This window comes from Tauraco erythrolophus, chromosome 7, assembly GCF_009769465.1.
Source record: "Tauraco erythrolophus isolate bTauEry1 chromosome 7, bTauEry1.pri, whole genome shotgun sequence".
Taxonomy (NCBI): domain Eukaryota; kingdom Metazoa; phylum Chordata; class Aves; order Musophagiformes; family Musophagidae; genus Tauraco; species Tauraco erythrolophus.
Window position 1 is genome coordinate 61,829,731 of NC_141471.1, and position 22,952 is coordinate 61,852,682.

The 22,952-nt window shown below is 39.4% G+C and overlaps 1 protein-coding gene across 1 annotated transcript in view; it reads left to right on the top strand.

Annotated features, from left to right (window-relative positions):
* The window catches only part of ANLN (anillin, actin binding protein), a 30,697-nt gene extending 8,162 nt beyond the window's left edge, over nt 1–22,535 (top strand). Inside the window, exons 6-25 of the mRNA XM_086614316.1 lie at nt 65–258; nt 389–496; nt 973–1,093; nt 1,960–2,076; nt 2,636–2,862; nt 3,430–3,581; nt 3,889–4,036; nt 4,654–4,789; nt 5,113–5,295; nt 7,076–7,202; nt 8,306–8,354; nt 8,434–8,490; nt 9,541–9,579; nt 9,931–9,952; nt 10,495–10,607; nt 12,216–12,269; nt 16,968–17,054; nt 18,224–18,331; nt 20,604–20,776; nt 21,167–22,535. Of these exons, the coding sequence (XP_086470442.1) occupies nt 65–258; nt 389–496; nt 973–1,093; nt 1,960–2,076; nt 2,636–2,862; nt 3,430–3,581; nt 3,889–4,036; nt 4,654–4,789; nt 5,113–5,295; nt 7,076–7,202; nt 8,306–8,354; nt 8,434–8,490; nt 9,541–9,579; nt 9,931–9,952; nt 10,495–10,607; nt 12,216–12,269; nt 16,968–17,054; nt 18,224–18,331; nt 20,604–20,776; nt 21,167–21,290 (2,339 nt within the window). The 3' untranslated portion in view covers nt 21,291–22,535. The remainder of the gene's footprint in view (nt 1–64; nt 259–388; nt 497–972; nt 1,094–1,959; nt 2,077–2,635; nt 2,863–3,429; nt 3,582–3,888; nt 4,037–4,653; nt 4,790–5,112; nt 5,296–7,075; nt 7,203–8,305; nt 8,355–8,433; nt 8,491–9,540; nt 9,580–9,930; nt 9,953–10,494; nt 10,608–12,215; nt 12,270–16,967; nt 17,055–18,223; nt 18,332–20,603; nt 20,777–21,166) is intronic.
* Nucleotides 22,536–22,952: the final 417 nt, after the last annotated feature.

The window sequence follows — 22,952 nt, forward strand, 5'->3', positions numbered from 1 at the left end:
ATTGCAGTGATTTCTGTCTGTGGTTTTGAGAGTTTTTTTCAAGACAAAACACTTGTTCTTGTAGGGGGATCAGGAATTAAGCCCTTCCTGGAACGCTTTGGGGAACGCTGTCAAGAGCGTAGTGCACGGAGTCCTGCTACGAATACTCCAGGGTGCAGAACACCGATTGTTACCCCAAATACAAGGACAATCCAGGAAAGGCTTCTCAAACAAAATGAAAATTCCTCTACTGCCAGTTTAGCGCTTCAGCTTAAGCAGGTATGACTTGCTGCCTTCACAGCTTGCTTATGGGAAAGATTCAAACTGTTATGCACCTACCTGAGGAATCTGAGATGTTTTGATTTCTTAAATCTGTCAGCTCTTCCCCTGTCGGCCTTTATTTGCTTAGGAACGTGAGCGAGAACTTGCATGCCTTCGTGGCCGGTTCGATAGGGGCAATCTGTGGAGCGCGGAGAAAAGTGAAAGTTCAAAGAGAAAACTTCCAGAAGCTAAAATGGTAATGTGTTACCTCCGTGTATCGGTAAATGATCGTCTGTGAATTGCTTTGATGTCTTCTGAACACAGAGATGGATGTTCAAATGGAAATAAAGGATAAAAACCTATGCTTTGTGAATGCCCAGGCTGGGTAAGACCACTTGTCAAGTGGTTTGTGTGATTATTAAAAACTGATACATTTTTCCTCCTGCAGAATCAGTTAAGGAGGCAAGTGATACTGCTTTGAGCCAATTGATTGATTTTTTTTTTTGATGATAAGTGTAGGGGTTTTATATTCTATAACTTTAAAAACAAAAGAAAACTCAAAAACACTCAATTTAGTATTTAGTACTTCAGCTGAATTTCTTACTTAAATAGGAACCTTCTTGATATTGGATAGGCTTTTTCCTAGCAGGTGTTAAAATGTTTCTTTCTGGCAGTTTTTTCAGTCACTTTGAACATTACCTCCTGAATGTACTATGTTTTTATTTTTTCCAGGAAAGCCAATCTCAGACTAGTCCAAAACGTCCTCCTAGTTCGGATGCCACCACTTTTGGATCAGCAGAAGACACACCAGCAGGTGACAGGCCACCAAAGTCTCCCAGCATGGAGCCTTCAGGTGAGAACCGTCACTGTTTGCCTGTGGCTAGCACTGGACTGATGCACTGCCCTTGAGGCTCATGAGTAGTAGTAAGGGCTGGTAGTGCTGACGTGTAGAACTGGACCTCTTATTTGATTATTGATTTGTCTAAATCTTTTTGTGTGACAAATAATACTCTGCACTCCTGTAGCACTTGAAAGATTGGCAAGGCCTCTGCGTTTCTCAGTGGGTTTGTCTATGTTTCATATCCTCATGTATGTTAAGTATAGGGAGAGTGAGTGAGAATCATCAGTGTGTCAGATTTAATCTATACAGTACCTGAGTATCCAAATTTCCACAATAATCTAATGGGAGGGAACTCTTCCCTTGTCAGTATCCCCTTATGATGTTAATTCTTACAGTAGGGGATGTGAAAAGAATTCCAAGATGCTTGTGACATCCTTTCTGGTGCTTGCTGAGTGGAAGAGCCTCCAGTTCTCTGTGGAAATAAGACTGAACTTAATGCTTCTTATAAAGGCTATGGACAAGCAGGCTCTCAAATGTGCTTTTAGAAAACCAGGATGATATCCTGCTCTTGGGTTGGGTTTGAGTGTGGTGTGTTTTAAACCTTCCCTTTTTGCATTTGAGTGGCTGTGCCCTATTAGGATTTCAGCCTTGTTTCTGTGTTCTCAGTTTTCTGATTCTAAGGTAGAAGTCTAGCTGTACAGGTTGTGGGGGGTCTGTGTTCTAAGGCTTTTTTTGGGTAGCAAGCTAACTAGAACACTTAATGTAGCGAGCTTTTTGTAAGTCAGCTATATTATCAAACTTACAAAATTCAATAACTGAAAAAAAATTGCAAAGGCTAGATGTAATCTTCAGTGACTTCTTTTTTATAAACTACTTAGGTGCTCCTAAATGTGAAGAGACTGTTAAACCTAGTCCTCTGAAGATCACTGAGCCAAAAAGCCCTGTAAAAGCGATGTCTGTCTCAAAACTTGAACAACTTGCTGAGAAACCAAAAGGTTTGTATCGAGTAGATGTATATTAACGCATTTAGTTATGTATTGCTGCTTGTCCAGCGGAGTGTTAGTGTCCTTCAAGTCTGAACAATGAATTCACCATACATCTGCTAATGTGTGTTTCGTAAGGAGATTTATATAAAATAAATCAGGAAACTTCTTTTATCATAACCCTTCTCTCTTGACATTCAAGTCCTCAAGGAATATCAAAATGCTGATATCAAAAGTTTATTGGGAAAGGACAGAAAAGACTGCTTTATTACAGGACTTGCAGTTAAGTTTCAGACCTGTTTGAACTAAAATGTTGAAACTTGTCTAACAAGTGTGTCTTTTTATTCCTTCTCCGTATCAATTATGCAGTGTACCTGGTAAAAGTGGATTAAAACAAGGATGGAAGTATACTTTAGGGTTCTGTATGCCTGACTATAAGAAGTGCTTTTTAATAAAGCTTACTTGAAAAGCAAAAATAGTTGGCTTAACTGTTAATGTCTTTCTGCTCATTTAATGAGAATGAAGAGTTTAATCTTGATACTATTAATATTTTTAAAACATCACCCTTCAGATGAAGTATATGAAATCGAAATGAGTGTGGATGACGAGATGAATAGCTCAAAAGTGATAAATGAGATTTTTGAAGTTCTTCAAGAGGATGGTCCAGACATAGAAAAGCTGAAGAAAGAAATGAGCATGAGCCTGGAAGGTGAAAGTGATGAGGATGAGCAGGAAGAGTCACTGAATATTTCATCAATGTCTCTGTTAACCCCTCTAGTGGAATCTGTTGGTCCAGAGGTGAGATGCCTTAGAAGGTGGGAAGGGCTTGTTTGTCTCAGATGTACAATTTGCTTGTGAACAGTGATACTCTGTTGCATTGTGATACCTGGGCAAATAGAGAAGTTAGAAATGATGTTTTGCTAATGAAAACATAATGAGGTAAGGTGTGGGCGTGTCTTTGTTTTTTGTTTCCTCTGAAAATAGCATAGCATATTGGATGCTCTGCTAAACCAGTGGTTAACTTCTGCTGAATCAAGCTTGAGTATAAACATCTGTTCTTGTGCTGGTCTTCCAGTGGTATACGTGCATTCAGTAAAGTGGTTACTGATGAAAATCTGAAAAGAAGTAGTTATTTAACTTCACCAGTTTAAAAACTAAGCGTGAAATCTCCTGTTGTTAATGATCTGCTGGTGTCTTTAATAAATAAGTAAGCTTGCTCCATGTCCTGGGAAATACTTGTAAAATGTCATGTAGTATTTAAGCAGCCTCCAAATCACTGTTTATATGCAAAACAAGTAAAGTTGAGAGAAAACAGATAATCATTCATGTGGACAGATATCTGTAATAACCTTTTCTTCTCCCCAGGCCTTTGTTTCTCCTTGTAAGTCAACTGGTGAAGGAAGCAGTATCAGCGATGTAAGCCTGAAGTCTGACAAGTTCCAAAGGACCAAAGTCCCCAGGGCAGAATCTGGAGACAGTATTGGCTCCATGTCAGAAGATCGCAACCTTCCCTATAGGTAATAAACACAAAACCCCACAGCTGATTCTGGAAGTGTGCAAATCAAGACAATGGCTTTTTAACCTCTTCTAATGAAGCGTACCACTTAAACCACAAACAAAGCTTTTTCCCAAGATCTCAGCCTTTATCAAAGATTGTCTCTGTGAAGTCTTTATGTTGCTTAAACTTAAAATGAGCTGACAGAATGCTTTTTTTTAAAGCCATGTAGGCAACTTGGAAAACATCAATACTTGATATGTATGTATATATTAAAAAAAAGCTTGGCACACCTATGACACAACTAATGGGTTTCCCTCTTTTAAAAGTGTTGATGCATATAGATCTCAAAGATTTAAAGAAACTGATCGTCCCTCAATAAAGCAAATCATTGTTCGCAAGGAAGATGTTGCTTCCAAACTAGAAACAAAAAAGAACGGCCCATCTGATCAAGTCAATATCAAAAAGAAAATGCAGGTACCTAATATACTTCTTAAAATCCTTTTTCTAGTTTACTATTTCCTTGCTTAATTTCCCCTTTGAGTGTCCAGGACATGAACGTATTGCTTAGAACTTCAAAATTAGGTTGTTCAGCATAAATATCTAGCGATAAGGAATGATCTCTTAGAAGGATCATGCTATAGACTAAGTCAGCAGGGAACAAGCCATTGTTTGGAGATGGGGATGTGGAATCTGTATCTTAACTGCCTTGAATTAGATAGGATTCATAACTACATACTTTCAGTAGGCAATATGCTGGTCCTTACTGGTGCCTCATTCACATACATTGCTGAATTTCGGGTTAACTGCTGCTTCCCCTTGTGGAGGGAAGACTAGACTGGATATAGAGTGTACAAACATTGAAGTCACTCACTCCCCACCATATTTGAATTACCTCTGAGGTCAAAAATGTTGTGTTGCAATGTTCTTGTGCAGAAGTAACTAATCTTGCAAGATTTTTGTAGTTTACTCTCTAAATAGCCAGATTTTTCTGAAGCATAGCTCCAAAATTGTTAATCTCAAGACATTTCCTTGTTTGAATGTAACACTACATCGCTCTTTTGCTAATTATTTTTACTACTGGTTTACTCTAGGAGCTGAATAATGAGATCAACATGCAGCAGACGGTGATTCACCAAGCCAGTCAAGCTCTGAACTGCTGTTTTGATGAGGAACATGGGAAAGGGTCACAAGAAGAAGCAGAGGCAGAGAGACTTCTTCTCCTTGCAAGTAGGTTTTTAGACTCCAATGCAATCCTTTGTCATGAACACTTTGGGAAGACTTGATGAACTCTGGCAACGCGTTTATTACGCTACCTTGCAGCTGCCTATTTTTAGTTCTTCACATGGAAAACGAGATGATTAATATCTGTTCTGTCTCAGCATCTTCTATAGGCAAGATGATGTTTTTGGTATCTCTTGTCCCTAATGTTCCTAATGATTCTGGAAGATGATTAACATTTCTGTTGCATTTTACATATTTATGAAAAAAAAAATTGTTCAGTACTACTTTTTCCTCTGTTACAACTATAATTAATTAATTTTTCTGTGCAGCTGAGAAAAGAACTGCTTTATTGGAAGAATTGAATAAACTGAAGAGCGAGGGACCTCACAGTAAAAGAAATAAAGCTGCTTCTACATCCACTGAATTTGCTCCATCCAGGGGATCTGTTTCCATTTCAGAAATGCGTCTACCTCTAAAAGCAGACTTTGTATGCGGTACAGTTCAAAAGCCAGGTAAAACTAGCAATGAAGGCTTCACCCCTTTCCCCCCATCCTCCCTACACGTTTCCGCTTCATTTTCCTTGTTTTTTTGTCTTCTGCGTTGATGCTTCTCTGAACTTTGATGGCAATGAAAACTTAGCAATTACATTTAATTGATGTGCTTTTTGGAGAAGCTTTCAATATTTTTCCATGGTCGTTTCAGTTGCATGCTTTTCTGACTTGTGAGATTTGAGAAAATTACTAAGACTTCCCCAGCCAGTCATAAAGATCTTTGTTCCTCTGTAACCTGATGGGGAGGAAGCAGAAGTTTGTGTCTCAGCTTGACTTTTCTCTTGCTGTCTTAGAATTTTTTTGATGGATGCAAGTCTAGTACTAAATATCATTAATAAATTGTGACCTATGTGGTGATTTGAAATGCTCTTTAAGCCTCTATTTATTTTTTCAGTCCTTCTGTTAACATCCCGAAATACTTACTTTACAAAGACTAGTCTTCCATTATCTTTTCATATTTAAGTCATTAAAATGTGTAGAATGTGGATTTGTTTCTTCTCTTGTTCCAGAAGAATATCTGGCAATATCTCTCTGTAGGTCTAGAGACTTATCCTTAAACATAGTAAGCTTCTGTCATGTGGTTGTTTAAAGAATATGCAAGCCCATAATAACCAGTGCTATTTTACATAATGCCACAGAATATGATGCTGGCTGGATAGGTTCTTACTTTGCCTCACTAAAGCTTGAGGACAAAAGTAACAATCTTGTATAATATTGGTTGCAAAACTTCTATTAATGAATTCATATACAGCCTTTCTTGTTTGACTGTCCTAGGAAATGTAAAGTATGTTTTTATATCTTCAAATAAAGCAACAGCCAGGAATATAAATGTAAATATCTATCCTAATTTACCACTCTCACCCCACTTCTGACACGTTACAGTTCTTATTGCATGAGACAATCTCTGTTGTAGGAAAGCCTCTCTAATGGTTACAAAAACATAAGTTTAGTTTTTACCAGTAATTCTCAAAACCAAATTGTCTAAACAAACAACTATGAACTGTTTGTCATCAAAACTTTAATCTGGAAGTGCAACATTTGCTATACACTGTGCACCAGGAGCTCTATTAATCACTTTCATCTCTGAAAAGAACATCAAATATAAAGAGCACAAATCAATGTTTACTGGAGTCTTGTTCTGAAAGCTTTGACTTGTTCTATACAACTGAGCACTCAAACTGTTTTGGTGGGTTTTTTTGGGTTTTTTTAACAAGGTATGATGTTAAAGCAATGCTATTGCTTTACTGCTCAGCAATTTGCTGTACAAACTCCAAATTATCTCCTGATGCACTTGTGATCGTTTGTCTCTCGTTTTTTCCCTTATGTGAAAAGTTAGGGAAGTGAGTTGCCTGCATAACCAGTTCCCTCACAGGACTGAAGAAACATGAGAACAGCAAAAGCTGATGTATGGTTAAGCTGACAGGCCTAGAGAATAACAGAGTGTAAGGAACTAAGATTAACTGCTGAATCTCCCCTCTCATGCCCTGGGTAGCATAGGTCTGGCCTGAGATGCCCCAGGCAGTCATGCAGTTGTTGTGAATCCTGTGCAGACACTCTTACTAGTGGACACAGTAGGAAAAAAAAAAAAACTTGTTTTCAGAGTAAGTTTGCAAGCAAATCTTGACTGTAACTGTTTAAGTGGGGCGAAACAGAGATGTGTTTTCACGACAGCGCAGTACTTGAGGGTTTTTAGATACTTGGACACCTTTGGCTAACAAAATGACCTGATATGTATTTACAGAAGCAGCAAATTACTACTACGTAATAATACTGAGATCTGGAGCAGAAAACATAGTTGCAACTCCTTTAGCAAGCACTGCCAGCTCCCTGAATGGAGATGCTCTTACTTTTACTACAACATTCACTATGTAAGTATAAAGAAACTGTTTTGGAACCAGTCTCAACTCTGATGGTGGAACATGCATAGAAACATTTAAAATCTTCATATAAGGATGTCATATGCTGCAAACAAATATGGTGACATCTTGTGATATAGGTATTTCCTGCTTGAAGAAATAGCTGGAATTCACTTCTCAAAAGAGCAATCTAGACTTATGCTACCATCCATCAGCTAATTTATCTCTTTCTACTTTTGTTCTCTCCTGGAACACCTGCAATGACAGATGGATTGCTCTGCCTGAGATGATGTGGATTTTTTAGTCTTTTGCAGCAACTAACATTTTATATAACTCCTTGGTTTTGATGTCTGGAAAAAATAGTACTCAAAACTAAAACTTCAGCTCTCATATGTTAGCTAAAAGGGTGTTGTGAGTTCAAATGGCATTTGTTAGCAAAAGTCTTCCAAAATAAATAAGTAAACTCTCTTTTTAAAGTCTAACCCAACTGGAATTTTCACTTAAAGCTATTTACTCGAAAAAGCCCTGATTTCTGTTTCTAGAAACGTGTCCCACCAGTGAACCATAGGCTGCAATCTGAGAAATGGCAGATGCACCCTATCTGCCCCTTGTCCTCCTTCCCTTTTGTTCTTTCAGTTCTAGAAAGTATCTTGAAATAGTAATACACTCAAGTGTTTAAAAGAGTGTGCTGCTTGCACTAAAGAGTCCTATTGTGAAAGTGAAAGGATCTCAAGCAGCCCTATTGGCCTGCAGGAACAAACTATGACTTACCAGTAAGCTGTTAGTCCACACTATGGCTAAGCTGCTCTTGCACAGAACCTAGCTGCTCCCTGGGCAGTTTTAAGGAGTGGAAGGAGGCAAGAAGTAAAGAGTAACTTTAAAAAAAAAAAAAAAAAAAAACAAAACAAACCCAAAACAAAACAACAAAAAACCCCACCTAAACAAAAACCCAATAACAACAAAAAAAAACACAAAACCAAAGCAACAAAAACAAAAAAAACCCCACACAAACCCCAAACCACCCCACAAAACCCCCAAAAAAACCAAACTCCTCTCTGCTTCAATCTGTTTAACTGATTTTTTTTTTTTTTTTTTTTTCCCCTCCTCCCTTTCAGGCATGATGTGTCAAACGACTTTGAAATAAATATCGAAGTTTACAGTTTGGTACGTATTGGTTCCTGACAAGAAAACGTATAAGAGAGAATGATGTCTTGCACTTTCTTAACACCTTCTTGCCTTACAGGTGCAGAGAAGAGAAGTTACAAGCACTGATAAAAGGAAAAAGGCGAATAAATCAAAGGTAAATGAAACCTGAAAATCAGTGTAGTGTGTTTCAGCAGAAGGTACGCCAGGAAGACTGTAGCTGACTAATAATCTGAGACAATCTGTTGCTTCTCTTCCTCTTGTTCTTTCTGAACATCTGTAGTAACAGATGGGTTATGGAGTCCTGCAGCTATTAGTAGATGGGACCTGCAGCACTTGGTTGAGCCTGAAATATATTGGAAGGGCAGAAGTCTTGCTAGTTCTGCAAAATTCCATGTTTTGCAAACTTATTTATTAGGTGTGGTGCCTCTGATAGTGATTTAGTGCCCTTATTCTCCACTTTGTTTAAACTGGACCAATCAATACGCCCTATGCTGCAGTTTTATTTATCTTAAAGGTTCTGTTGATCAACTGCAATGCTTTTCTTTCTTCCCAGTGTTAAGTTAAAAGCACCAGGTGCTTATTTTTTAAAGCTAATTTTGTGTTAATAACTCCTTGGACATAAACATTTAAACTTGGATAGGATGCATGTTTTAAGTGTTTGTGCTTTATTAAGGCTTTGTGACCACAAACAAGCCAGTGGTTTTCTGGAAATGATTTGCAGGGCTTTTTTTGTTTGGGTTTGGCTTTTTTGGTGATTTGTTTTTGTTTTTTTTTTCTTCTTGTTGTTCCAATAGCTGTGCACACAGTGTATTCATGATTTTAGGTCTGATTTGCTCCTTGTCTAGATATCTGTCACTTAATAAAGCCAAAAAACTTGAGCGTCTTTCAGAACAGTTGGAGTACTTAAATCCTGTCTTTGCAAAAAGAAGTGAAAAAGGTCTACTCAGTGTTTTTTTCAAATGCATGCTGTCCATCCCAAGCTAACGCGTACTTAAACTTTTCTGCAGTAAATATTTCTTTGACATGTGGCATTCTTTCCACTGAAATATGTTACATTCAGTCAAAAAGCAATACTTACTCATTACAACAACTAGTATCCATTCCAAATTTATTTAGATAGGCCTTCAGTAGTTTCACTCTAATTTTCGTGCTGCTGTGATGGCCGAATTCAGTAGCAAATGCATTTCTCTTTATTCTTTTGTAGGTTATTACTCCAAAGAGATTATTAACATCTATTACCTCAGTAAGTATGAATGCAATATTGTAACAAGATCTGGTTATGACCACTTTCAGAGGCCATATTCTGACAGTGAGCAAGGCTGGGCCCGTAGCAAGCTCCTTTTGTCCCTTGAAACTATAAACTGTCCAGCTTTCTGCCAAACTCTTCAGCCATCAGCTCAAAAAATAGGTGATACCTCTAAATATGTAATGCTGAAAATATGTAGTTACATGTTTATTTGGACTTTCTTTTCAAGTTTTGTGTGTTTGTTTTAAAATACTTCAGATTTAGTCTCTTTCTAACCTAGCTTGGGCCTTCTGTAGAAATTGTCAGAAATTACTTTTCTACTAAGCTTTTATTTCTCTCTCTTTCTAGAAAAGCACCCTTCTTACTCCAGGTGAGTAAAATCTCAACATCTTATGCCAAGATGAATAATCTACACTTGCTGTCTAAAGCAGTATATCAATAAATAATAGTACTTGTAACAAACTGTAATTTGGAAGTAATAAACACAGATTATATCAGTTTGCCAGCCTAGAAACTGGCCCTGTGTTTATATCTGAGTTACCATTATGTTTAATGGAAGATGTTTTCACAAAATCAAAATTAGTATCTGGTATCAGATGCCTGTGGCTTACATCCTTTTCCTGAAAAGGTGAACTCAAACGAATTTTAAGATTTTAAACTAGAGCCTGATGTCAACAAAGTAAAACATTTCAGAGAAAACTTGAAAATATGAACAGATTCTGAAGTATTGCTTGTGTGTAGTGCTTTTAACGTGTTTATATATTCCTGACTCTTGGGGGAGAAGAACAGCATCTCTGAGTGTTTTTCTAACAACAGAAAGATGTCTGATATGCTCATATGTACAAATAAAGCCTTTTTAAGCCTTGCAGGTTGTGTTGTGTCACAACTTGACCTTAACTTCTTTCCCTACAGCCATGGCCAGTCCAGGTGGCCCTCATGCTGTACGAACTACCAATTTCATCCTTGTTGGATCCCACAAGCTATCGCTGTCTTCTGTAGGAAATGCCAAATTTGCACTGGACAAGGTAATGGAAATGATTGGTTACTCATCCAAAGGTAATTGCCTACTACTAGAAAAATGAATATGAGTCTGGGTTTACTGTTTTCAGGCAAAATTACCATCCTAGGAATGAAATGTGTGTGTGTGTATATATAGATCTCTCTCTAAAAATTTATGTATAGCTGTTACTGATATTTAACTTCATATGACTGGAATGTCCTTTGAGATACAACAGAAGAAGACTTACATTATTACGCCAGATGTTTTCTCTTCTGTAGCTCCATGTAAGGTATGGTTATGCAAAAATAATGAAGGCATTTGGCTACTGATTTGCTTTCACTGCCAAAAAATTGCTATATGCAGTTGGCATCTCTGTATGTGTTTTTATTGTTTGTTGCTCTTATAGTCTTGCAGTTAGCACTAAATAAGACATTAAGTGCATTTTAATAACAAAGTATTTGAAGTTTTCTACGTTTAATTGACTTAAAAACTGCCAATGGAATATAGTTAGTAGTATGAGTTTTCTTTCACATCCCAATTAGATTTGTAGAAGCAAGCTGTCTTAATGTTTTCTGAAAGAGTTGTTATTGAGTTTCATACCATTAGTTCCTTGTCTAAACAGAAAATCTTTATTGACTCTTACCATTAGAAGTTAAAAAAAAATACATTCTTAGATTCACTGTAATCTCTAACCTTGTAAAATCTTATACCTAAAACCTATTTTAATAGGTGTTTATGCCAGCAGCTATCCTAAGCTAACTTAAATTAATTCAAAAGTTTATGGTGGTACTAAATTACAGCTTCATCTATCCAAACAGCAGCATAAGAATAAATTTTTTTCCTGGCTAAGTAAGTCTTACTGTGATGATAGTGGTATTGCAATTATAGCTTCTGATGAGAGATGAGATAACAAGAACTGGTTCTGGTTTTGTGCAAGATTAAAAAGGAAATATTGCAATAATTTCAACTTTTTATAAGTTTTTACTGAAACAGCTCGCAGAACTTAGCAGTTGATTGCCCTGCTGTTGCTGACTGTGCCAACCTCAGAAGTACCAGCTTTGGTTCTTCAGCACAGATGTTCCTCTTAAACAGAACTGCGTGTGAAAATCGTATTTTGTGTATGGCTTGGTTATTGGAAATCCCTTGTTTTTGGAGTTATGGGAATCAGATTTAAATTATATTCAGCAATTTGGATCTGAACTGTTTTAGTTTACTTATCAGGACAGGACACTGGGCTGGACTAGTAAACTGTAGCACAAGGTTCAAATAGAATTCCAGGGAAACCATTGCTTGGTTAACTTTTTCCAGGTGCAAACTTCAACAATTGTGAATAAGCATTCCCCTTTTTATCAGATTGTGCTTTTTTTTGGTTAAATTATCACCTCTGTAAAGATTTGGTTTTGACTTGGCATGTGGCTGTACCAAACAGCTGCTTTTTAACTCTCTCCATGCATTTCTAATAATGAACAAACTGCTGCCACAGTGGGTTTCTGGAGTTTCGTTCCTCCTTTGTATATGCCCTGTTAAAATTCAGGGTAGAAAGGACCAAAATGTACTCGTGTATAACTGTGTCCTTTTTTTTTAAACCTTAACTTTACACTAATCACATTGAGCATGTTTCTTTTTTCCCTAGATAAATTTTGAAGGGGAGGAAAAAGAATTGTTGGGCTGTATGTTCCAGGATAAGGTTGCTATAATCCTTCAGTTTATAACTTAAAAGAGGAATTTGCTTCCTAGTGCATGCTGCTCATGTCTGTCTGGCCTTTTTGCAGTATTTTTTTGTTCTTTTTAATTCTTCTAAGAAAATGCTTACAAAGATTTACTTAACTAAACACAAGATGTTAGGAGCCTTTAAGACTTGCAGAATTTCACTCCCTGCCCTTTACAGTAATAAGCATGCTGAAGCTGCTAGAACTCCAAGTTATTTAGGCCACCTAGACTTTTTCCTTAACTAGCACATGTCTCTTGCCTGCCTAGATGACTAAAGGAGGGTTTTTTCCTTCAAAACAAATCGATGTGTCTCTTAAAGATTGCTGGTCAGAAAATTTGAGCCAATTTCTTCATCAACTGCACAGAACATGGAATCAGCTACTCTGCTGATAGAGGACTAGGGGAAAGAACGACTGGTGGCCTGAATGTTGTTTTAACTCAACTTCTTGCCACTGAAGAAAATTTAAAATCACTCAGGAACTAAATATCTTGTTTCTTATTCTATCGAGACCTTGTTCCATCAAGACCTTTGTTTTTTTAAGCAAAAAGTGATCTTAAAGAACTAAAGCTTTGAAAGTACTAAACACATCAACATGTGAAGTTCTTATTTGTACACAAACGTACAATTAAAAGAGTTTGCTTGAGTTATACATTTTTTTGCGTTAAGAATTATGTAAATTGATATGCTTAAAAGAAATAGCTGATCTTTAATCTCTGAAGATAGTTTTATTTAGTTAATTCCAGATCCCTCAGGGGAAAAAAGTGGTTTTGATAACTTCATGTATGTTTTCTCTCAAAATTAATTGGTGATAATTTTAATACCTATCATATCCTATTTGTAAACAAAAGTCTCCTAAGAAAACAATTCTTTGCAAATTCTTTAGCGTTATCTTGAGTATCTTTACAGATAATTTTCTAAGCTGACTTCTAACTGCAGATATCTGAATGACCACACCAGAACACCAGCTAGCCTGGTCACAAGCTGTAGTTTTCTCCTTTTCCAGCTGAATATTCAACAAATCACTTTCTTCCCATTGCCTCTGCTCCACTTGCCTTTGAAAGGGATATTTTGTAGACTGGAATGTAACAGTTTCTCATCATGTGTACAGGATGGTGTTTTGAGAGCTGCTTTAGTAATGAGTAACGGTGGTGTAGATTCTGCATAACTGCTGAGTTCCATTTGTGATACAGCCTTTTTGCCCTTGGCTGGTAAACTTCATACTTCACAAAATAGGTTCTTCTGTCCTGGCAGAGAGTAGAAAGGAATGTAAAACCCACAAACTTGGAGAATTGGCCAGATTTCTTTGAGGCCTTCACTCAGAAGTAGATGCTTCTGTGGGTTGGTAGGATACAAGCCAATGTTCCCTGGTATAGCATGTAGGGTTGTAGTTGTCTTTGCTGATAAAAATCTGGGACTGGTCCAACTTATTTCCATTATGTGCAAACATTGGACTATTTTTGCTTCTCAAATGGTCATGCAGACTCCTGCCTGGTGCCCAGAATTTCGCTGCACTGCACTGTAGGGCCAAGTGTGGGTATCGTGGGTATCGTGGGTATCGTGGGTATCGTGGGTATCGTGGGTATCGTGGGTATCGTGGGTATCGTGGGTATCGTGGGTATCGTGGGTATCGTGGGTATCGTGGGTATCGTGGGTATCGTGGGTATCGTGGGTATCGTGGGTATCGTGGGTATCGTGGGTATCGTGGGTATCGTGGGTATCGTGGGTATCGTGGGTATCGTGGGTATCGTGGGTATCGTGGGTATCGTGGGTATCGTGGGTATCGTGGGTATCGTGGGTATCGTGGGTATCGTGGGTATCGTGGGTATCGTGGGTATCGTGGGTATCGTGGGTATCGTGGGTATCGTGGGTATCGTGGGTATCGTGGGTATCGTGGGTGGCTGGACGGGGCCTTGGAGATCATCTAATCCAACCTCCCTGCCATGGGCAGGGACGCCTCTCAACTAGACCAGGCTACTCAAGGCTCCGTCCAACCTGGCCTTCAGCACCTCCAGGGAGGGGGCATCCACAACTTCTCTGGGCAATTTATTCCAAAGTCTCACCACCCTTGTACTGAAGAATTTCTTCCTAAGATCTAATCTAAATCTGTTCTCCTTCAACTTAAACCCATTTCCCCTTGTCCTATCAGTGGACACTCTTGTAAAAAGTCCCTCCCCAGCCTTCCTGTAGGTTCCCTTCAGGAATTGGAAGGCAGCTATTAGATCCCCCCAAAGTCTTCTCTTTTCAAGGCTGAACAATCCCAGCTCCCGCAACCTGTCCTCGTAGCAGAGGTGCTCCAGCCCCTGGATCATCTTTGTGGCCCTCCTCTGAACACACTCCAACACATCTATGTGTCTCTTATGGTGGGGACACCAGAACTGGACACAGTATTCGAGATGGGGTCTCACAAGAGCAGAGTAGAGGGGGAGAATCACCTCTCGTGACCTGCTGACCACGCTTCTCTTGATACATCCCAGGATGCGGTTGGCCTTCTGGGCCACATGAGTACACTGCCAGCTCATGTTGAGCTTCTCATCTATAAACACCCCCAGATCCTTCTCTTCAGGGCTACTCTCAACCCACTCTGTGCCCAGTTTGTATTTGTGCCTAGGGTTGGCCTGACCCAGGTGAAGGACCTTGCATTTTGACTTGTTGAAGCTCATGCAGTTAGCACTGGCCCATTTCTCAAGCCTATCAAGGGGTCCCTCTGGATGGCATCTCTTCCCTCAAGTGAGTCCACGGCACCACACAGTGTGGTGTCATCGGCAAACTTACTGAGGGTACACTCAATGCCATTATCCATGTTGCTGACAAAGATGTTGAACAGCACTGGACCCAGAACGGACCCCTGATGGACACCGCTTGACACTGGTCTCCATGTACACATCACACCATTGACCATAACTCTTTGAGTGCGACCATCCAGCCAGTTCTGTGCCTTTGAGGAAGCTGCAGTATGCCTACAATTCAAAGGCAATCAATTTCTAACCATGACGTCTATTTCCACGTTCTGCAGGGTTCACTGAAGCCTACAGAGGTATGCTTTTAACCACCAAAGACTGATCTTGTTCATCCTAACTACTGGCAAAATTTAATTCCATTTGATTGACGTTGATTCCACGGCTCTACAAGCTACTTCATTATTGCGTACAAATGCCTCTTCTCTGAGAAATCATAGAATCACAGAATGGTTTGTGTTGGAAGGGACCTCAAAGATCATCTAGTTCCAACCCCCCTGCCATGGGCAGGGACACCCTCCACTACACCAGGTTGCTCAAAGCCTCATCCAGCCTGGCCCTGAACACTTCCAGGGATGGGGCATCTATAACTTCTCTGGGCAACCTGTGCCAGCGTCTCGCCGCCCTCAGAGTGAAGAATTTCTTCCTTATCTCTAATCTAAATCTCCCCTCTTTCACTTTAAAGCCATTGCCCCTTGTCCTATCACTACAAGCCCTTGCCAAAAGTCCCTCTCCAGCTTTCCTGTAGGCCCCCTTTAGGTACAGGAAAGCTGCAGTAAGATCACCCCGGAGCCTTCTCTTCTCCAGGCTGAACAGCCCCAACTCTCCCAGCCTGTCTCCATAGCAGAGGTGCTCCAGCCCTCAGATCATCTTCGTGGCCTCCTCTGGACCCGCTCCAGCAGCTCCATGTCCTTCTTGTGTTGGGGACTCTAGAGCTGAACGCAGCACTGCAGGTGGGGTCTCATGAGAGCAGAGTAAAGGGGCAGAAATGATTCCTTCTTCGTAGTTGAGCAGCACCATCAACCTTTCTGGTTTTTCTAGTATGACAAAGCAGCAATGTTTCTGATTTTTTTTTTTATTCCCTCCCCCTGAAGATTTTTACAGTGTTGCTTATTCAGATTAGCAACGAAGCACAGTATGAGAATACCCTATAGATCATAGTTTGCTTGTTGAATTAGCAATTTGTCTCTTAGCTTCCCTGTGGGATATAAGAAGGGATGTGATCTCTTGACAGTCATGGTGGGAGCACCCTCTGTAATGGGGTGCTATGTGTGGAGGGATTGGGGGAAGTCCAAAAGCAGTCTTTGTTGCATGCTCCTCCTCAAAACTCTTGAATATCAAATAACCCTTTAACCAACCTCTGGTCCAGTGGTTAAGCTGCTTTTTTTTTTTCAGTGGTAGAAGATAGGCCTTGGAACCTCTTTTGTTAGAAATGGCTTAATCTTCAGCACCTTGAGTGCCAGTTGAGAAGAACTGCTTTCATTGCTCTTTCCTCTTCTAAGCTTTTTTTTTATACAAATATTTATCTGAGTAGGCACAACTACTATCTTGCCAAAAATGCTTATGGCATCCCAGTAGCAATCCTGTTTAAGCCCACTTTGATATTTTCCAAACACCTTAACGTCAAACTGAGGCAGAAGCTTGCAGGGTGTGGACTGGTGCCTCGTGTTGTTTTTAACCGTGCTTGGAGTGCCTGTTTTTCTAGATAGAAGCCTGTTTGTGCATATGTCCTGAGCAAACTAATAAGTCTTGAGAAGCTTCTAAATGAACTTGAAACCAAAAGTGATTATTACTGTTTTGCTTGAGACTGACCGCTTCTTTCTGGCTGAAGATCCTAAGAACGAGACAGTGCTAACATCCTGGTGCAGGTGGCTTGCTTGAACTGGTAGAGTTAAGAGGTGTGACGAAATTAAATGACTAATTGTTTTGCTTTTTCCAGGTTCCCTTTTTGTCTCCTTTGGAAGGTCATATATATCTAAAGTTAAAATGCCAAGTGGACTCTTCTGTGGAGGAGAAAGGGTTCTTGGTAAGGCATTTACTTCAGATTTCTTCCTTGGAAATTATAGATCCAATTAAATGTAGTCACTTTTATTAACTTCACACATGTATTTGTAGTGACTGCAAAGCTTAAAACTGGCTTTATTTTATTTTTTTTCTCTCTGAACCAGACCTCAAAACTTTCCTAGTTTATCTTCTAAACATGCCTAAATTAAAACTACCTTTTAGGAGTCTGTATCTCTTTTTCTTCTAAACACTATTCGTTTGTTGTTCTCAACTTCAATTAACCTTCTATTGCTATAATCTGTGGTGCAAGATGAGATTCTCATTTCTGTGCCAGAAATGTTTACAAGACATCTCGGATTTCTTTTTTTTTTTTTGCCTAGTAAAAGATCTGTTGCTAGGGAGAACTTGCTTTATTTTTTTATCCACTGTGCTCACATACTTTGACTTGCAAGGAAGCGATGATATTTTTTTGGGAAATCTTGAGCAGTTCTTTCTCTAAAACTGGACTTGGAAAACGCAGCTGATACTTGGGCCCCATAACGGAGCTGTGGAGACCACGTCCAGGAGATGGCAGTAAATGTGCTCTGGAAACACTCGAGCAAAACACTAAACATTTGTTGTTATTTTGGTGTTTTCAGGAATCAGAATTTCTTTAGGCTCTTTCCAAGCAGTTCTTTCTGTCTCCTTTCCTTTCACTTAATTCAAGTGGAACAGATTGCATTAGATCCAAACATTTCCCATGCTTGTGATATTTGCTATCTCATGGGTTTTGTGTACTAATTTAAGAAAGTTCTTGTTTACTTTTACTATACAATATGTAAAATCTGAAAAATGGTGTATGTGCATGTTAATTTTTTTTTGGAGTAAGGGTTTGGAAACTCCCTGCACCTTTACAAATTATAATCTGAATTGTGAAGAGTGAAAAATAATACAACACTCAAAAATTAATTGGAAAAAAAACAAGTTGTATACAAGTTCAAGAGGGATCAGGAATAAAAGTCCGATACTAAACTCTCTATTCCAGACTAATAAAGCCTCTCCCTGTACATACTTCTTCCTTCTCTTTTACCTCTATGAAGAGTTGCACTTGCAGAACCATTGGGGTAGAAAAATAGCTGAGTACAGACCAAACTCGAGGTATAATGTTACCCCATTTTTCTTATTTTTTTTTATTTTTGTCATTTTTCTAAGACTATGTTCGAAGATGTTAGTGGATTTGGAGCATGGCATAGGCGCTGGTGTGTGCTGTCTGGAAATTGTATATCGTACTGGACCTACCCAGATGATGAAAAACGCAAGGTAATGCTGGTTTTTAAAGCTCACGTGTGAAGTTCTGTAGCACTGTGCACAACTAGCTGTTCGTTTTTAATGACAGTAATACTTAGGCTTGAAACAAGTATATTTAAAGTGAGATTCAAGCTCATAAAATTTCCTTGGGGAATGGAGAGGATTTGTCTTTATAAATCTGACCTAAATCAGGACAAATGTAGAAAGCGACTGCTTTATCTGGTGGGAGAGGGGAAAAGCAGAGGAAGATCCATATTTAATTTTCCCTTTAAATGGTTCTCACCAAAACCTAAGTTATTGTCTGGCTAATGAGACAAATCAGAGGTCCATCTGTAACTGAGGGGAACCATCTTGTCTCCTTCACCTGTTCTTGTAGTGGGTACTGAAATGTGTCCAGGTCCTTTGGAAGACTGCTTTCAAGAGGGTTTTTCTGACTCACTTAAGCAATTTACCATTAAACACTTGCTTGTTTGTTGGCAGAACACTTTTTTTCCCAAACTCTGTGGCAAACTCTGGTCCTTTTGGGTCTTCTATACCAATCCAGATGCCTGAGTTTAGTTTCGTCCCTGCTAACAGAAGACGACCATATGCTGATAGTTGACATTGCCAAAATATATCAATGTACTTTCTTTCCCTGCCAGAAGAAAGGGAAAAATCTCTGCTTACTGTAATAGAAGATAGGCAAAAAAATTGAGTTAAGCAAGAAAAAGGTTCCTATTCTGCTTTTGTCTGCAAGGAAGAATCTGTCTTCCAGATTCTGTTCTTGAAAATCTTCTAGACTTGTTTCACTATCATTCGGAGAAAGGGTCAGCTATATTCTTTGGATATACTATCATTTACAGCAATATTAAACTCTATCCTTATTAAATTCCTATCCTTACCCCTACTATCTCTGCTCTATCATGCAGAGACAGATGTAGCTCAGAAACATCAGTATTGGGCAATGATTGCTTTAAATAGTGAACATTTTTGTAATAAATTTCCCATGACTGCACATCTATTACCAACATGCAACATGTTCCTTGAAATGGAGCTATCCTTCTTTCTCCTGTAACTTATTCTGTCTATGGAATAGTATAGTGAACATGCCCAATAAATAGCAAACTCCTCCAAGCCAACAGCAGCTTGTGATGTTTCCCTGATGGGGTATTCCGTAGGTGTGAAGAATCAGAGCCGAGGTCTGTATCTAACTTTAGGCATGCAGCTGAGCCCCTGTCTGTAGTCAGCAGAAAGAGAGAACTGCCTTGAAATTCGAAATGCTCTTCGAAGGGGCCTGGCTCTTGACTACAGAGGGAGCTAAAGCAGCTCCAGCTGGCACTTGGGTGCCCTAGTTGCACGTTTGAAAATGAATCCTTGTGCTTACAGGCTTCGGCAAGAATGATGTCCAAGTGCTTGTTTTCTGTAAGCTTTGCCAGGGTTTACTCTGTCAGTTTGGATTTCACGATGAAGTCTTCTGGAATTTGAGAGTTAAAAAGCTGCTTTGTTGTGGTGTGCTTGTTTTTTAAGGAATAAAGAAAAGGGAGGTTGTATCTTATATGTATCTATATGTGACTGGGCGCCTCAGTTCAAGAAGGACAAGGAACCTGCTTGAGACAGTCCAGCGCAGGGCCACAAAGATGATGGAGTGGAGCATCTCCCTTGTGAGGAAAGGCTGAGGGAGCTGGGTCTCTTTAGCTTGGAGGAGACTGAGGGGGGACCTCATTAATGTTTATAAATATGGAAAGGGTGACTGTCATGAGGATGGCGCCAGGCTCTTCTCACTGGCATCCAATGATAGGACAAGGGGAAATGGATATAAGCTGGAACATAGGAGGTTCCGCCTAAACATGAGGAAGAACTTCTTCCCAGTAAGGGGAACAGAATGCTCGAACAGGCTGCCCAGAGAGGTTGTGGAGTCTCCTTCTCTGGAGATGTTTCAAACCCGCCTGGACGTGTTCTTGTGTGATCTGATCTAGGTGGTCCTGCTCCGGCAGGGGGATTGGACTAGATGATCCTTTGAGGTCCCTTCCAAACCCTAACATTCTGGGATTCTGTGATCTTTGTAGAGCCTAAGCCTTTGGCAAGGGATGGATTTGTTAGCTGTGCTGTACATGGCTGAGCAGGACGTGTTCCATTGTCTGTATTATCTTGCTTGAACTATGGCTCTTGAACGCAAAAAGTGGAATCCCTCTTTTTGTATGGAGTAGTTGATTGAGGAGAGGGGGGAGCGTTACTTAACATGGCAAAAATTGTCACAGCATATGTTGTTCAGAATTATTTTTGACTGAACTAACTTCCCTTTCAGCATCCTTTGGGCCGGATAAACCTGGCCAACTGCACTAATCATCAGATCGAACCTGCCAACCGGGAGTTCTGTGCCCGCCCCAACACCTTTGAACTAATAACTGTCCGACCTCAGAGGGAAGATGACAGAGAGACTCTTGTCAGCCAATGCAGAGACACGCTCTGTGTTACAAAGTGAGTGGATAAAATCGGGAAGGTTGTGGGAGGTTATGGGATGTGTGTAGAGAATGGTGGTTTGCCTCAAGTGGTAGTTTTAATAACACAGGAGCTTTGCAACTTTGACGTGCCAATGCAAAGCTCATTTAAATACTAAGACTTTGGGATGGCAGTTGAACTGTGTGGTTCGCCTTTAGTCCTATCTCACCTTGCTGTCCCATTTCAGTCTGCTGAGGACAAAGAACTCCACTTTTCCAGAAGTGGAAAAGCCAAGACTGTGTCATATATGACTTCTTTTTTTTTCCCTCCTATTTGGGCTTCTGTGGATAATCAGCTTGACATTTTTCAGAATAACTCAGTAGAGGCAGAGAAAGACATACCTAATCCATTGGGTTCTTTGTCTTTTAGGAACTGGCTGTCTGCTGATACTAAAGAAGAGCGTAACCTTTGGATGCAGAAGCTCAACCAAGTCCTTGTTGACCTTCGCATGTGGCAGCCTGATGCCTGCTACAAACCTGTTGGAAAGCTTTAAACTCTGGGAGGGAAATAAGAGGAAAATACATATGCAAAAAATCCCCATGAACCACACAAAAAAAAGAACTTAAATGAAATGTCGGAAGTCCTCTGGGTCACTTATGCTTTAAATTTGAGAGAGTATTTAACATTATATAGGACTATGTTATGCAGTATTTTTATTTCACTTCAAGAATTTTAAAACTTTTTTACTTCCTAGCTTTTGAGTACGGTAGGAAGCAATTAGCTGTCTCTAAACGTGCTAAATATTTATGTAACTCCTTTTTTGGAAGTCCTTTTTAGCTAAGTACGTTCTCTTCTTTAAACAACTAAATTATTGCAGGAAATCACACTTCAGGGCAGGAAGTGGGGAGGGGAGAAAAGCTAGTGAAAAACAAGCTTGCTAGATAACTCCCTGAAAGAAACAATAGCTCAGTTCTCTAACAAGGATGGTGCTGAAGCACGAGATTTAATAGTGGAGGGTTTGTTGGGTTTTGGTTTTGTTTTTTTAAATGATCAAGCATAGAAGTTACTTGTAAATTTTATTCTACAACGTGCGATATAGGTATTTCTTGCTTGCACAGTGTCCTTGTGGTCAGAACAAAAGGCATGCCCAAGATATTCATACTACTTTTGCAATTTCTCATACAAACTGGTATGGATAAGTGTGTGGCGTGTATACTATGTGGTTTACAGGTGTGGAATTATGTATGCAGTATAATGCACTTTGATAGAAATGGAAGGTCTTGAATATTTTTTGTTAGGACTGTTGTATTAAAAAAAAATAGTTTTAGGGTTGTATACGTCAGTATTTCCTGGCACTCACGGTTTGTACAAGCCAGAATTCTCCTCCATTTGAGAATCAGGAATAGGTTGTAAAAGTGCTTTTTTGTAATAAGACACTACAAAGCTGCTATACACCAACTAATACTCCACTGGCTGAAAGTATGGGTTGTCTTCCACCTCAGGCATGTCCATAAAGGCAGATAAAACCAGTACTTCAGAGCCATCATTAAAACAGCAAAACTTCTCAGTTAAAACTTGCAATTTTCACAGCTTGTCACTGGGCTTAGTGAAATACTATCTTATTACTTCACCGTTGCGAATGCGACAGTGGAATACTTGTAACAGCAACAGCAATTTTATATTCACACTCGAAACACTAAATTCTGCTAGCTTCTACTGTTTTCATCCTGCCCTTTTTGTATTTGCTTTCAAATCTGTTTTTTTTTTCCGGATGTTTTTAAGTATTTCCAAACTATGTATTGAGATTGATTTTTATTCATTTAAAATAAAGAATAAAACCCGTTCTGCTTTTTTCACGATGTCATCTATGCGTTTGAGATACTAGTTTCTAGGCTGAAGAAGTAAAGCTGGACTCGATGCAGTGTTGGAGCAAGGATTCTACTCAATATGTGTATCCCAAAATACCACTTGATTTGGGAAGGTAACGTGATGCCTCGGGGTAGCTAGCACCAGATTGTCCGTGGGCAGTTATCGTGAACTGGTTGGAACGTGTATGAACACAGAGGCTGCTAGAGACCACCAGTTCATCAAGTATGAAGAGAAGAGATGGTTCTTTTGCTCTTGTGGTGGAGACATGGCAGCAGAGTAGCAATACACGGATAGTGGGAGAGCAAATTTCATCTGTGGATACACGGTAAGCTCTCTAAACTTCCAA